Genomic DNA, 17438 nt, shown 5'->3' with positions numbered 1-17438 from the left:
TGTGTACATATAGAGTAGCTGCAATTGAGCTGAATTCCCAGGAAAAGAGGAGATAGTGTATGCAGAATGCATATTATGTTAAGGCAAACAACAGGGACAAATATTTCAGTTACTGGAACTGAATTCAGATAGAAGAAAACAGGAAAAAAACCCAACCCCAAACCATGGAATAACACTTTGGATTGGCCGAGAATGAGAGGATTAAGAAACATACTGCACAAACAACACACCAATAAACTACCCAAGATTTTTATCTTTTCAATTAATTTGAAAAATATTTGTCTTAATTTGGTAAATATAGAAAGTAAAATATGCTGTCAGTGTGACTTTAATGAAAACGGTGAGAATAAAGGGAAATTTCATGACTTCTTTCTGTATCAGTGCATCCCAAATAGAGTGGCCATGCCAAGGCAAGAAAAAAGTATTTCCTTGTAAAAATTTTTTGGGTACTTCACTGTGAACTTTAACATTTCCTTTCAGTGAATCCAATCCAATTCTGAAAGAAGTCAATGAAAATGATTGTAATTGATTTCAGTGGGAATGTGGTCAGGGTCAGAACAAACGTATCTCAGAGGCGAGCTGATTACAGGAAAAAAAACAATAAAGCAACATCAACAGCTGCCTTTATTTTTGTGTTCTGAAATAAACCACATCCTGTGAGAAAAAAAAAAAGTAAGTACATAAAACCAGCAAAGACAAAGCACAATTCAACTGCATCAATGTACAGCATGTGCACTGGGGAAACAGTGGAAGTGAAAGAAAGGATAGATGTTGAGTTTTTTCATGAATTTCAAACAGGTGAATTTAGAAAATATGTAGGAGGGAAAAGAGCACATGCATGTTTTTAAATTCCATTTTCTCAACCTAAGAAAGAATAAAGGAAAAAAAAGTGGTTTCAAATAATATTTATGTTACTCACTTCACACATATTTAGGAACAACTTTTACACCTATGTCAGAGGAACTGCAGTCATCTATATGCTAATTTGAAATTTAAAAAGAAAAACAATGAAAGTAATCTCTAAAGAAGGAAATGAAGAAGCACACACTGAAGTGTGCTTCTGCAAATAAGGGATTAAAAATAATGTTGAAATAACAGCAATAACAATAACAATAATAATCACTATTATAATAAAAATTTAAAAGTTTATGTTCATGCATCAGGGTTGAGCTTTGAAAAAACAAAAAATACCTTCATCTTCACCACGATCATTACTGGTTATATCATCTGCGCTTTTCTTTGTGTTGGCTCCTGGGATCATAGTGAGGAGGAGAATAAAGGGAAAAAAGAGAATTCAAAAACAGCAGGTTCTCAAAAATAAAAAAATATAAAAAAACCAAAAACACTAGTACAAAAAAATGTAACAAAAATGTCAAAATCTGTTACATTTTAAATCGAAAAACAAAAAAGATGCAAACTGCACATAAACATAAAATGTCAAGAAGAACAAATTGAAAATGTTTGAAAAAATGTATCATATTCTGTGATAATGCAGTTACTTCAGTTAAAAGTGATTTCTGCAAAAACAAAATTAATGTGCTATTAAAAAAGAATATAAACCAAAAATTATATTTAAAAATTGACCAAATCATGGTTTCTAAGCAAGAAATGCAATTTATTTCATTCTGTTCTGTAACCTTGCAGAAATAATGCCTTCAGTTACTAGCTTCAATGACTTAACATTTCATATATGCTCATTAGGATTTATTAAGAATCATTAGAAATAATGCAAATGAAACTATCTTTGAATCTTACTCAACATGACTGGACCAAGACAGACCATAAAGACCTTGAAATTTAATCTCGCTTCCCATATAAGCAAGAAGATATTTAAAACAACAGACTGTAAAAAGGTGAAACAGATTTGAGTCGATCCCAAACATGAAATTGGTACAAAAGTAGCCTTGGTTCATATTGTATCACATTTCATGCTCTTTAGAAAAACCTGAAATTTAACTGAACACAGTTACTTACCATGAGAAAGAACTTGTACTTATTTATTAGCAGATTCAGTAAAGAATATATTTTAATTTGTATTCAGTATGCTTTGTCAAAATACTTGTGAGGTGTATACACATGCACAGACACACGCACACACAGATAAACACACATGTCCATACATGCCCTAGACTGTGCTTATGGGAGCAAGAGGAAATAAACATAGCTTTTCCCACTTGTTTCCTTGTGCAGTATTTCTGTTTTCTGTCTAAAAAAAAAAAAAAAAAAAAGACACCAAGACATCCTTGTACCCAGCATTTCATTGTGACGTCCTTGCTCCTGTAGCAAGTAGACCTTTTGTTAAAGGTTACTTGATAAAGAGTGAAACATGAATAGGAAACTCAGTTTCTAATTTAAGACATGAATTAAACATGGCTTCTAAAAAAATCAAATGGTCTAAGTCACTACATTAACCATTTTTTTCCTGAATTGTCTTTATTTGGAAGTGAGTTTTCAGGACACATTGAAAAAGAGCAGTATATTAATTTCATAGAATCATAGAATCATAGAATAGTTAAGGTTGGAAAGGACCTTAAGATCATCTAGTTCCAACGCCCCTGCCATGGGCAGGGACACCCCACACTAAACCATGCCACCCAAGGCCTCATCCAACCTGGCCTTGAACACCGCCAAGGATGGAGCATTCACGACCTCCCTGGGCAACCCATTCCAGTGCCTCACCACCCTCACAGTAAAGAACTTCTTCCTTATATCCAATCTAAACTTCCCCTGTTTAAGTTTGAACCCTTACCCCTTGTCCTGTCACTACAGTCCCTGATGAATAGTCCCTCCCCAGCATCCTTGTAGGCCCCCTTCAGATACTGGAAGGCTGCTATGAGGTCTCCACGCAGCCTTCTCTTCTGCAGGCTGAACAGCCCCAACTTTCTCAGCCTGTCTTCATATGGGAGGTGCTCCAGTCCCCTGATCATCCTCGTGGCCCTCCTCCGGACTTGTTCCAGCAGTTCCATGTCCTTTTTACATTGAGGACACCAGAACTGCACACAATACTCCAAGTGAGGTCTCACGAGAGCAGAGTCTGTGCATGAACTTTGAGTATGTCACAGAGACATCATTTTTAGCTAAAATAAGTATTTTACTACTTCTTTTTATTCTACTAATTAAAATGTCCTCATATCTCTCAAAATTCAAGGTTTTAAGTAAATCTCATCCATGATTGTAAAACTGACAGAATGCAGCTAATCGTTACTACCGTACTTAAGAATTGTTAATATATTCAGTTTCGGGTTCTGTGTACTGGTTTGCTTCTCTTTGATACAGACAGAATATAGATTTTCTATAGAAATTTTCTGGAAACACTGCCATTCGATATGGAGTAATGATGATTAGTGAGTCAAAATGTGAAAAGCAGTGGCTGAGACTCCATCTCCACACAAAGCTCACATTTTCAATGCCGCTGTTCAATAGTTATTGTGTATGCAATATATGAGTGCATTCAATTATATGTATTCAGCACATAATTAAACTAGGTAAAATATGATTGTTAATGAAATACAGATGCTCACTAATCTCAACTTCATTGAGAAATGTTAGATACAGGCTTTAAATCTCAGTCAACATCCAAGTTTTGGATGTCATGTGGGCTACTTTTTTCCTCGCTGAGAAGCTCTATGTGCAATGTAATTGTGAAGTTTAATTCAGTAAGCATTTATCTTTAAAAGTTTTTAATTCTGAAACACTGACCCACGTATTAATAAACTTAAAAAAAAATACCTGATTTCATTTATCTGCGGATGTAAAGTCACTTTGCATTCTGAGATTCATTCTCAGTGCCATGCATACATCCATCACGAATGAAGAAGTCAACACCTGTAAGCACATCTTCTGGCTCACATTTCCTTTGATAATGAATAAAAATCTCATTCAGAAACAGATTTTCTGGGATTGCAAGTCTTCCCAGATGTATTCACAGTTTATTCTACATCTTCCTCTATCCAGATAATAATGATAATATATACATACATACATAAATATATATATATATTTATGTAATGTAGTGAGGTCCCATGCATGCAGTTTACCACTCCTTGCATTTTAGGTATCCATTCTGAAGCCTCTCATGGCAGCAAAAAATTATCAACTACTGCTTAAGCTGAGGCCATTTCTCTGCAATTTATATGCAATTGCTGCATCTGTCACATAGTGCACCTTTTGACCCCATTTAATTTTAGGAAAGCGCTCAGTCTTCAGAAACCACATAGCACATTATTAGTTGTATGACCTCCTAGTTTCACAGAGAGCATGCTCAACTTTCTGGAAACTTCCAGCTCAAACCAGATTAACACAGGATTTAGTAGTCATTCTCTTAGTGAGATGTTTTATTCATACAGTCATTTCGATAGATCTCTAAAGCTCTTGGTTTCCCATCCCATGACAGGTATTGCAATTTTACAATCACCTCAAGTCAACAGTTCATTACAGTCTCAAGGGATCATTAGGAAAGTGGAACTGTATTTTCTTTTCTGCATTTCTCCCAAGACTGGTAGGTTGGCTTAACTTTGAGTTTCTCTTAGTGGACAAGCCTCAAGTCATTTCATGTCCAAAAAGAAGGGTCTATCAGTGGGGGAGTTTTGTGGTCATAACACTGTCCCTGGCTCATGGCTATGGCCAAGGCTCTCCAGCTACCTTTATAGCCATACCAAGAAGTTCTCTACGAATCTATGTCCTAATTTCAGCTATAACTGTTATTTTTTCTTCTTCCTAGTAGTTGGTGCAGTGCTGTGGTTTGGCTTTAGTCTGAGAATAATGCTGATAACACACCCATGTTTTAGCTGTTGCTCAGTCTCTCATGCTTTGCCAGTGAGGAGGGGCACAAGAAGCCTGGAGGACCTGAGCCAAACTAGCCAAAGGGGTATTCCATACCACAGCATGTCATGCCCACCGTATAAACTGGGGGAAGTTACCTGGAAAAGACCAGATTGCTGCTAGGGTCAGGCTCGGTATTGGTCAGGGGGTGGTGAGCAATTGTATTGTGCATCACTGCTGTTTATTGTGGTTTTCCTCTTCCTTTTCCCCTTTTAGTTTTATATTCTCTCCGCTTGTTATTTCTCTCATCATTATTATCATTAGTAGTAGTATGCTTTACTTTAGTTACTGGACTGTTCTTATCTCAGCCCATGGGGCTTACATTCTTTCAATTCTCCTCCTCATCCTGCCTGGATGGGGGAATGTGGCAGGGAGAGCAAACAGCTGCATGGTTCAGGGTTACTGGCTGGGTTTAAACCATGACAGTCTACATACCTGTGTTTTTAGAAGCCTGTTGATTTGAATTAGAGAAAAAGAAATATGTGCATATTGTCTATATTTAAATAACCATTATTTCTTAATTATTTCCTGAATATTGGCAAAATGTGTGTGCCATTGTGTGGGTGTATACATATGGGTAAATATATACACATGCATGTACATGAAAATGCTCTGTACAGTTAATAGTCTGAATACAGGTTTATTCTCTGGCACACTCTTCCCATAAAGGTATTAAAATGAAATTATAATCTGTCAGCAGTGTGCATAAGTCCAGCAAACAGCCACATTCAATGATTTCAAAGCAGCCCTTAGATGCCTTCCATCTCTCGCCTAAATGAAATTAAGACTTAGATTCCTACTGTAGTTTTTAATGTGGAAGCCAATGAAAGCTCAGAATTTTACTTCACTTTGTCTGAATTAGATTTCTGGGAGTTTATTTTAATTCCTATATTATCACTGAATAGCAGAAGACCATGATTACAATGGCTGTTATTTTAATATCATTAACAACAAAAACAGAACTATTTGGGTAGCAGCTGCTAATTCTGTATACCAGCAACATTTAACTAAGGAACATGTAACGTAATTGAGTTTGTATTCTTAATGACTCCAGCTACAACACACATAAAAAAGAAATCCCAAAGCACTAGAATTCCAGACCACAGCAAAAGTTTAAATGCTGCTGTATAGCCAGGAAATGTCTCTTTTCAAGAAATGTTTCTTTTCAAGGCTAGGTTGGACGAAACCTTGGGTGTCATGGTTTAGTGTGAGGTGTCCCTGCCCATGGCAGGGAGATTGGAACTAGATGATCTTAAGGTCCTTTCCAACCCTAACTATTCTATGATTCTATTCCATGATTCTATTCCATGATTCTAAAAGAGAATTAAAAGACAATTTTCTGTCAGATATTTGAAATTGGATGGTCTGTAAGAAAATGCAGCAAAAAAAACTACAGTTTTGTGTTCCATACATTAATGAGGATTAAAACAAAAAGAAAATGCTATTTCATAGGCTTCTTTCAAATAGTTTTAGAGAACTTACGAGAAAAAAAAATCTATATAGACACTTCTATTGAAAAACTAGATGAATAGATGATATGCAATCCTGATCACTATTAGGATCAAAAAGAGATTACAAAAGATAGTAACAACAGTTACCACTTAGAAGCTATGTTGTTACATGAAATGTCGGCCTCTCTACATTCTGATTAGATGTACTATCCTGTATTCACCAGCTAAATGTTATTGGCTCTTATTCCAAGTAAGATACAAAAGATAAATAAAACCTTAATTTATTTACCTTTGGGCAGTATTTCTTCCCTTTAGTCAATTTTTTCAAAGCTTCCTATATATTTCATTTTTGGAAAGTGAGTCATTCATTTCAGGAAGATCGTTAAATACATGTCTGTGATGAAGATAAACACTGGCATTTACACTAGACACTTGTCATAGCTACTAGAAGAACCACAACTGAAAGTTATTTCTTATTCTGAAAATAGTTTCATTTGCTTAGATTGAATTTATTCATACAATCATAGAATAGTTAGGGTTGGAAAGGACCTTAAGATCATCTAGTTCCAACCTCTCTGCCATGGGCAGGGATGCCTCACACAAGACCATGTTGCCCAAGGCTCTGCCCAACCTGGCCTTAAACACTGCCAGGGATGGAACATTCACAACTTCTCTGGGCAGCCTGTTCTAGTGCCTCGCCACCCTCAGAGTAAATAATTTCCTCCTTATATCTAACCTAAACTTCCCCTGTTTAAGTTTGAAGCCATTACCCCTTGTCCTATCTCTACAGTCCCTGATGAATTGTCCCTCTCTGGCATCCTTGTTGATATCCTTGAGATACTGGAGAAATTTCATCCTGGAAAAAACTGTAAAATTACTAAGTTTAATCTTTCATCCTGTCTTACTTTGGCACATTTTTTAATAAAATACTCTGAATAAAAATTACTAAGAATAACAATTTTTAAAACTTTCAAATTAAGGTTTAAAACTTTGTTACACAAGTTACACAACATTTAGAACTTAAAGTCTTTATATACAGAACATTGCATTGACACAGCTGTCTATAATGGCTCAAAAGAAAGAAAGCATTGTGCAGCCTATCCTTTCAGTGACCTCCAACAAATAAGGGGAGTGTTTCTTGAACTTCCAGTGTAACTGAATCTGCTTTATTTGATGGAGGACTGGACTGAGACTGCAATGCTTACTAACTGAATGGTGAAAGACTCATTAAAAAGCATAAATTTATCATACAGCTATTTAAATTAATTTAGATATGTGTATTTTTTTGTACAAGCATCAGAAGGAACACTGTCATGAAAGTGTGGCAGTGACCTCTAATAGCTTATATTTCTCTATTAAACTGGTGTACTTGATGAGATGTGAACATAAAAATGCTAACATGTCTGAGTGCACAATACTGCTGTGTAGAAGAAGCACAGCATTTCCTTTCATTCATTTCACCTCCCTCATCAGCAAAGCCATTTTGAAATTTGGCAAAGATACCTACATGCTACTTTCTTGAACTACAACATCCAAAATATAACAATCAGCTCAATATACTGAAATATTTAAAAATACACTCTTTCCCTTTTTGTTACATATACTGTCTCTGTGCTGGCAAAGCTCTTTGGGCACATGCAAAGTTTTCAGCATATGAGAAGTCCTATTCAAAGAAAATACCAGTATATACAAGCTTTCACACTGTCATGAAGCTGGTTTCAGTCTTGTCTGAGGACTGACAACATGAGTAAGTCTATAGTAAATACTACAGTAAAGATCCAAGAATATGAAAGCCCCTGTAGGATATATAAATCCCACTGCAAATTTGTCCAGAAGTATATATAATATACAGCACTGGCAAGTCAGCAGGTGTAAGATATGGGTAAAGTACAATTAGCTGTAGACGGACATAAGGTTGTTAATATGATGATTATACTATAGTTAGGCTTCTAAGAATATACAGGACTTCTAAAATGCGCAATTCAACATTTGTTATTAAGCAAAATTCCCAAGCCTCCATGTAACTACACCCTATGTAATCTAGGTAACTACTCTGCAGAAGGAATCCCATAATGTTCCTCTAACACTACTTATAACTGAAGTGTGAATATCTTCAAATAAGCTTAAGAGAGGTAAGTACCTATGTCCCATTTAAAATGAACGAAAATGAATGTGTAAAAAAATGTGAACAGCCAGTTTTAATAACTAAAGGTAACTGTTACACCCTCTGCAGGCTGCTGAACAATGCAAGCACATAGTCTGCATTTAACAACTGCTGATGAAGTTGTGCAAACTCTCCCTCTGGGCATTTGTAGGCAACACTGAAAGCTGTGAGCTGAATAATCAATTCTTAAGAATACCTCTAATTATTTGGTGCAGCTATTTTGATTCTTCATGTTGGAAACAAGCTCAATTTGCAACTGCCTTCAGAGAATTCAGGAAATAATTGTGTTTGTTATTTCAGCAGATCCTGTGAGAATGCAATTTTCTTCCATTGTAATAGATAGTGTAATAGTCTGGCATGCTATTCACTTCCAATTTTGATGTTTACTGGATCTCTGACATCTTAGATTTTTGTTTGGGAATCACGGAAGTGTTAGTTACAGATAAGTAGGAGGTAGTAGATAGTATCTCTATTTAAAAGAGATACATGCAAAACTTCGTTGTATTTTTTTGTTGGTATTAGGTTGGGGTTTTTTCTTTGGTTTGGGTTTAGCACATAATCCAGTGTTTTCAAGTTTTTGCCTCTAGCAGATTTCAATGTCATTTTCATTTACACACAATGTATCAATTCCTACTGGAATCAGCAATATCAAACCAACCGAACTATAAAAAAACTATAAAAACCCTAAAATGTTAAAAAGGAGTTCAGTTAAAAAATAAAAATTAAAGGAAAAGATGGGATAGAATATACTAATAACTATTTTAGAGAAAACCAGATGTAAATTGAATATGATGAAGAGCTTTATAATCTGAAATATGTATACTTAATCATTCTAATATTTCCCAAAATAATACATGCATAGGAAAGGTTTTCCCTAGATTGAGTAGCAGGTGACTAGGAAATAAAATAGAAACTGGAAAGTTCATTTAAACATTTTACTCATTATTACTCAGTATTGAAAACACACTTGACTGAAAAAAAAAAAAAAAATTATTGTCCTTATCCCAAAGAAATTATGCTGTGAGCAGATACCACGGGAAAAAACTGTCAAGACTTCTGAATAAACACACAGAAACCATCCTTTTAAAGAAGAAGATCTTGCATTCTATTTTTTTTTAAATTATTACTACAGAAAGATAGTTGAAGACCACAAAATATTAGGATTGGGCTGCTTAAAAATAGAACAACTCTATCCAAATGTCAGGAGATTGATTTAGAGGGTAACAACCAAGGAGTTCATGAGCATACCACTTCCCAGTCTCACTAAAATCATGGAAATTAAATGGGCCAAATCTAGACTTAAACAAAAAAATCTAGAGACAAACCAGAAGTTTCTTTTATGTTAATGCTATTGGTTTTGAGGTTTCATTTTGTGGCATGCAAAGTTAGCACAAGGCATTAATAACGGTTAAGCAGTTGTAGGACCTTATGCATAAAGTCATCAGAAGATTTAGATGTTCATGAATCTATACCAGCAACAATTTTTGAAAATATATTCAGTCCATACTAACTAGAGCTTGAAAACAATATTTCTGGCAATACTTTCCTGTCTTCAACCTGGAAGATTTTTAGATGTTTTCATAGAAAAATATTACAGAGGAGGTACGAGAAGGGTGAAAGCACAGACTGAAATTGCAGCATTCCAGATTATTTACATTCTAACTTCTTCGAACCATAAATTCAGAGCATATCATGAAACTGGGAGATTTTATCTACAAATGTTAAAGCTGAATAAGGATCATTTCAGTTCACACATGCTATATAATTATTAATTATATTAAGCTAGCATCAAAACAGCTGTTTGGAATCATGATTTAAACTTTGAAATTTCAGTACCACAGCACCAATCTCACTAGTATCTGACCCACCTAAACTCCACCCAAACTTGACAGTTGGTTAGTTTTGATTCATACTATGTTGTGGATTATACATCTGTTCTGGTGGAATAATCTTTTCTCTATTGACCAAAGTTAATGAGAATTCATGTCTCATGTTGGTTTTCCATTTTGCAATGTTTCAAGAATAATTTAAACTTAGTTATTTTCTATGTTGGGGTTCATGCTTTACTCAAAATTTAGAAAGGAACAAAAGTAGCTTGTCAATTATCATTATGTGACAGAAGTGGGAAATAAGATGAAAATAATAAAAACTTCTGTATGATATAGCTACTACAAGGCATGTGACATTTGTTATAATATAATGATAAAGTGTCATTATAATATATTATTTTACTATTTACTCCACCTGAAAACAAATTGAATTTTGCATTTAAAGGGAATCATATATGAACAATATAGAATCATATTTTAAATGGTACAGCTTATGTATGCAATTACTTCTGAGAAATCAAATTTGAGTCTTTGGCTAAATATAAATAGTTCTTGTGAAAAGGAACAAGTCAAGCTTTTATTCTTTTGGTTTACATAAGCAGTACTATTTTATGTGTGCTGACGTTACCTGTTGTCACATGTACTTCAGCTCCTACAGGAAAAAAACCCAAAAACCTAGTACTGCATTTGTATTCAGCTGTAAAAGAGATCTGAATATTTCCTTATCTCAATCAGTGCAATTTACAATTTAAAACACCTACCATCTATTTGAGAAAATTAACCATAATTGGCAGCTTTGCTCAGGAAAATAAGCCACGGAGCTTAAGCGTGTTGAAGGTCACTGACAAAGTGAGCGAGGTTGAAGGTGGAGCTGGCACAGCATCGGTCCAAATTATACCTGTCTGTCTGTTGCCATTATTCTCTCAGTCATATCAATACTGAAATACACTTGCAAGAACAAATGGAAATAGCAGCACCGCAGCCAACTTTCCTACCACTAAGAGCAACAAGAAGTTATCAGACTTAAAAACAGCAAAACAATTGCTGTAATCAAATCTCTCAGGTTCTTACTTCACCTTTCTCCTGGCATAAAGAAGTATTCTGTCCAAGCTCAAAGCCTCCTGACAAAGACCTACATGATGTAGCAGAATGAACTTATTCTATGCCCTTCAACTCTCCCCTCCACCCTAAAAAACACCCTATTTGTGCCAACTGTTTTTCACCTGAGGCAAAATTTTGAAAAAAAAAAACACTAGGTGAAAGGTGATTTTTGTAATAGTTGTTGCTCAGCTGGGAAACTGCCAAAAGGCAGATTTCATTAGTTTCACTCTGTGTCTATGTGGTTGTACATGTGCGTCTGTGTGATATCTGCCATGTTCTCATGCCCTTTCTGGCCTTCCATGCCTGGATCTTTTAACAACACAGGGAATGGCTGAGGATGTCCATTGTATTTGTTTTGCTTTTCAGGCACCACAGTGGGTAATTTCATAATTCTTACCATCAAACCCTGATAAAACTGGTCACAGACAGTGCAGGAATGTAAAAAAAGGAAAAAAAAAAAAAGAGAGACAAATCATGCTTAACTAATCCAGTGGTCTTCTAAGATGTAGTAAGTGCACCACTGCATAAGGTAAAAGCTACGGAAGCCATCTACCTAGACTTCTGTAAGCTTTGCTATGGTTTCTAACAACATTGGTGCTGCTAAACTTGAAAGATATGCATGTGCTGGATGGACTGTTAAGACGGAAAAGGAATTGGTTTCACAGCTGCCATCCATCAGTGCTTACATCAGTGCTTACATCCATCATATGCTTACAGTCATCAGTGCAATGTCCACGTGGAAACCAGTAACCAGTGCTGTCCCTTAGGGGTCCATACTGATACTAGTACTATTTAATATCTTTACCAACAGCACAGTGGGATTGTCTGTACGCTCAGCAAGTTTGCAGACAGCAGCAAGCTGAGTGGTGTAGTTGATATGCTTGAGGGAAGAAATGCCATCCAGAGGGATCAACAGTCTCAAGAGGTAGTCCCATGTGAACCTCATAAAGTTTAACAAGGCCAAGTGCAAGGTTCTGCACCTTGTTCTGAGCAATCCCCAGTATCAATACAGACTGGGGAATAATGGACTGAGAATTGAGAATAGCCCTATGAAGAAGGACTTGTGGGTACAGGTGGATGAAAAAATTGGACATGAGCCAGCAATGTGTGTTTGCAGCCAAGAAAGAAAATCATACTGTTGGCTGAATAGAAATGTGGCCACCACTAGGAGGAGCATGGTTTCATTTTCCATGTTTTCTAAAATCTATGACACATTAGTTTTGTCATATGTTTAATAATTTCTGCAACAAAACTGTGATGGAACATTCTGCAAATTTTGCATCTAGAGTTCAGTGCAAACATCCTTCTACCTTTTAGCATTTAGATAAACCTTTGCTGTCATCTACATTTGAACTCTGATGGTATAATTTTCTTAGTGATCAAAGTGCATTGCCCTTCTCTGTCGTATATTGACTTTATCACATTTTATTTTAGTATCTCATTTCACAGGTCTCTACATAGCTTCCCTCTTAAGTTTATTATGAATTCTGCTGTAAAAAGCAGCAATTCCAGTAACCCCTAATTTGTGATTCAGACTCTTTACTTTAAAAATAGGTTCCAAATCCATTAATATCAGCAGCATGGTACAAAACAGACCATTAAAATAATTGATAATGTTCCCTCTCTCTAAAAGTAGCTCACAGATTTCCACATGCAGAAACCTGACATCATCTGACAAGTTATTTTCTTCCAACTCTTTCTTCATTCTTTTACACGTTTTTGCATCCTCTGGCACCATCCTTTCTTCACACTGGTTATCTTTCTAAAATTATGCTCTTCTTCCTTACAAGTCTTTGATCCTTCTTTTCTCTCATGCTTTTATTTCATAAAGGTCTATTTTTTCAGTTAACTTTACCCTAGGGTCTTGTTTGACTAACATAATATATACTACACTACATTAGACTACAGAAATTATTCAATCTCATGCTGCCTTCAGTTATTGCTCGTCTTCAGCGTTCACTAATAATTGAACACTTTTTCAGGTTCTTTGACTCCGTATTTTTTAATTTTATTTTCTTCTATATTTACTCTCTTTTTCTTCTCTGGGTATCTACTTTTACAGGGAGCAAAAAAATAATACGCATTTATTTTGGAGTACCTAAGAATTAAGATACATAAAAAAGAGTTACAACATATTTTGATAAACTGACATGTCAGAAGAGCAAACACTAGCACCTATATCCTTAGCTGCATTAAGGATAAACCACTATTTTATTCTCAAAAAGGGTTTAAGGATACAATTATTGATGTGCTAGCAAAATACTTCAGCGTCTAATTAAAATAAGCTGCTATAATAGGAGACAAAAGAGATTTCTAAGAACAGATAATGTGCCTATTAAAATCAAGAAAAATAATGTTACAACAGCCTAAAGAAAAGAGCAGTTAAAAGCATTATAGAGCATTTAGATGCGTAGACATAAAATAACCCACAGTTGTCCTTAAAGAAAAAGCATCACTCTTTGATCTCCTAGAAATCTTTAGGCCTCTTCATAGAATACTTGATAGAAGAAACTTGTTGATAAAATTTTGATTTTCAAAAAGTCTTTGATAAACCCTTTATCTGTGGGAAGATGATGAGAACATAATTATTCCCACAGAAAGAGGTGAAGTAAGTCATGGATTAAAATCAAGCTACACAGTTGTAACCAGAGGTCAATTTTCAACATACCAAAAGATTAACAGTCTAGTGAAATATTCTCTATATTAATCTGATGTTGTGTAACATTCTGTTAACGATCTGGAAAAAGGGATGAATTATGACATTGTATGATTTTCAGTAATAGAAACTATATGAGCCAAGGCCAGAGTGAATATTAATATCTTCAAAGACAGTTTATAAAGCTAAATGATGGATGATACTTAAGGTGCTATTTTTTTAACTGAAGTCAAACATACATCTAAATGCTTGTGAAATATGACTGCAGCCAGTGAAATATTTGCCCCAGATTAAGATAAATTGCAAACAAGATATGCTTTTTTTCCTCTTTTTTCTCTCTGAATAAAAGGTAACATTAGCACAGATATGGAGATACCTACACAGTAGCAGGTTTAAAAACTTCAGAGTCATGCACAGTGGAAAAAGTACTTGAGCCAGATACAGATCTGTTAAGATCCAAATTATCCGTAACTTCCAAAGAAAAAGGCTTGGGCATTACTCTAGTCATAGTAATGAGAACCTTAAGAAAATGGACAAATAAAACACTCAGAATGTCAAAGGATAGCGTGAATTGTTTCTGAAAATGCAGTAGTTTTGTGCATTAGTGTATAATAACCAGGTATGTCAGGTCTCATCAGGAATGATATATTCACATCCAGTGTCATTTCCAGAGAGAACACAGCAAAATTATAGTCTTCTATCAGTACTCTGCATTGCCGGAAGACAAAAATGGTCTTGCATGAAAAAAGATTCAATTACAACCCTCAGTTAAATCTAGAGAACAGAAAAATAAAAAAACAATACCATTGTTCATTTATAGCATGTATGAAGTGAGACTAAACTTTTTGGTAAATTCAGGAGTGTTAAATTCCTCTAAGTAACTGAATATGTATTAACAGCCTGACTCTTTAACAGCTCAACAAAAATGGTAATGCTTAAAAAAAGTAATGAAGTCATAATGCACAGAAATATAGAACATTTATTAGCATTTTGTATTAACTTCTAGGTATGTTACACCATGTAACTGACACCAACAACTCAACAAAAGACAAAAAAGGCAGTTATGTCTAATTTTATTGAGATAAGCAGGACTGCTTTAAGTTCAAATTGAGTTTAGGGAGCAGAGAGCACGAATTATGTCTGTCACAGCGCAGATCAGCCACCAATATAACTGGAAAGAAAATTCCCATGAAGTTCCTTGAGACAGAAGTCTCTTGCACCACCAGCATTCCTTACCTTGATGCATAAGAGAGCTACCAGTTTGGGAGAAAGGAACTGCATACAAATTTTTGATGTGGTCTTAAACAACACTTACAACTTCAGTTTTTAATGATATCACAGAGTATACTGACTTACATAACAACGTAGTTATTCAAGATGTGACAGCAGTGAGATCAAAAGCAGGCGCTAAACTGATATTAGGATTGAAGGCAGGACTTGACTTATTATTGATCTTAGTACTCACCTGGAATCACAGAATCAAAAAATAAAGTTTCCTGAAAGTTTTCTCCTTGCTTTGTTTTCATTCCACCTTTAAAACTTATTGTGCTATTCCATCTTATTCTCTTCCAACTTTAGTATCATAAAATAAATACTATTTTCGTAGGATAAAATGTGGACCTCTGTTCATCTTTAGAATATTGTGGGCTTCACAGCTGTCTTGAAATACTTTCTCAAAACACAAAAGCCAAGCCTGCAATTACTTGCACACAGGTATCAAAAAAAGTGCAGCTCAGTTTCAAAGGTTACTTCAAATCTGCAGTGCATGTGCCCGATAACTTACTCTCAGAATGGACATAGTAATAAAAGAAATACACAAATATCTGTCCTCAAAGAAGGAATGGCAATGGGAAGCACAAGGCAAGTGACCCTAACATACACACAGAAGACAGACTGACCTGACTGAGAGCTGCAGTGGCATAAAAAAATGCATCAAGTTGCAAACAAAAAAGAAAGAAAAAAAAAGCTGTGATCCTCACACTTCTTCACACGTGCAACTGGCAATGCAGAAATATTTAAACTCTGTGGATTTAGCTACTCTATTAAAAAAATTGAATAAATACTAAATTCAGATCTGAATTATTATGTTTTTTTGAATTTTCATCAGAAATCTATGATAATGGATAGACAGCAACCATACCTATATGTACATAGAAAAAAATAACATTTGCCTTTTAAGGATTGAGGCTTCATTGTCCATAATTAGAAAGGGGACCATTCATATAAGTAAGAGTAAGACGTAAGCATTCACAGACTGGCAATGGGCATAGGTTATTCATTCCCAGACGAAGAATGACAGCACATTCCTGGAAAGGGGCAGAGGGACACAAAGGGAATGTTGATGTTTCTTTAAACCTCCAATGTATCACGACGCTTACATCATGCTGCGTTGGGTTACATCATGTTACGACTAGTGATGTAACCCGTCGCAATGCAATGCACACATCGCATTCAATCAGCACTTTTTCAGCTTGTCCACATGATCACCGTGGCCAAGAAAGGTTTGATTGTGTTAATTAAAATTGTTGTATTTCTATGGCGTTTCTGGTTGTTCATGAATGAAAATTTCCTCATTTTAAGAAAAAGAAGGAAGGCAATTAAAACTAAAGTGTATTCTAAATACATGAAAAAAAAATGTGTAGAACATGCAGATAGGCTTAGTCCTAGTTAGGTGAAATGAAAAGCCACCCACATGAATATATTACATAGTAAACTTCAGAGCAAGTAAATCAGGGGAGGAATACCAAATGCTTCACTCTCACTATAAGAATGTTTCCTCCTTAGGGATAAAATACATTTTTGTGTTCAGTCAGAGTTTGAGTCAGAGGTCTTCTTTATGGAATGTGTTAAACAGAATTTTAAGGTAGGGGTTTAGAGTAAGCTTATCCTATATGTCATGGGTTTAATGCTCTTGCACTACCAAACCAGGCTTCAGCTCTAGATGAAGAAATTATTTCCATGCAGTAGCAGGCTTCTGATGGTATCAAAACAGGCTCATCACCAGTATCTCCAATGGACATGCTGGAGTCTGTAGCAGCTGAACTGTGGTTGACGGTGGAAGAGGTGCCCAGCAGGATATTCAGCTGGGGCAGCAGCAGCAATAAGAGCCAAATATTGCACACCAATGTTTTACTGTTGTTTTTGTTTATGTCCAGTTAATGTTTCTCCCGTTCTGCCTATCTTTGCAAATGACATAGATAGAGGATGTAAAGAGTCTTGCTGATTTTCTACTCTTCTCTTCACCTTGCACACTTCGCTCATAGCTTGGACAAATACACAAGGCCAAATACAAGTATTCAAGGCCAGGTTGGACAGAGCCTTGGGTGACATGGTTTAGTGTGAGGTGTCCCTACCCATGGCAGGGGGGCTGGAACTAGATGATCTTAAGGTCCTTTCCAACCCTAACTATTCTATGA

General features: G+C 35.6%; 1 protein-coding gene across 2 annotated transcripts in view; it reads right to left on the bottom strand.

Annotated features, from left to right (window-relative positions):
- NLGN4X (neuroligin 4 X-linked) overlaps nucleotides 1-17438 on the bottom strand; it is a gene marked incomplete at both ends in the record, with an annotated part of 118031 nt that overhangs the window by 73885 nt on the left and 26708 nt on the right. Inside the window, one exon of one of the 2 annotated variants that reach the window (XM_080612070.1) lies at nucleotides 1192-1251. The exons of the other annotated variant lie outside the window; for it this stretch is intronic. Coding sequence (XP_080468196.1) covers nucleotides 1192-1251 — 60 coding nt within the window. The remainder of the gene's footprint in view (nucleotides 1-1191; nucleotides 1252-17438) is intronic. 2 annotated transcript variants of the gene reach the window in all.

This window comes from Psittacula echo (assembly GCF_963264785.1).
Source record: "Psittacula echo genome assembly, chromosome: 3".
NCBI classification, from domain to species: Eukaryota; Metazoa; Chordata; class Aves; order Psittaciformes; family Psittacidae; genus Psittacula; species Psittacula echo.
This window is presented reverse-complemented; position numbering and strand designations above follow the sequence as displayed.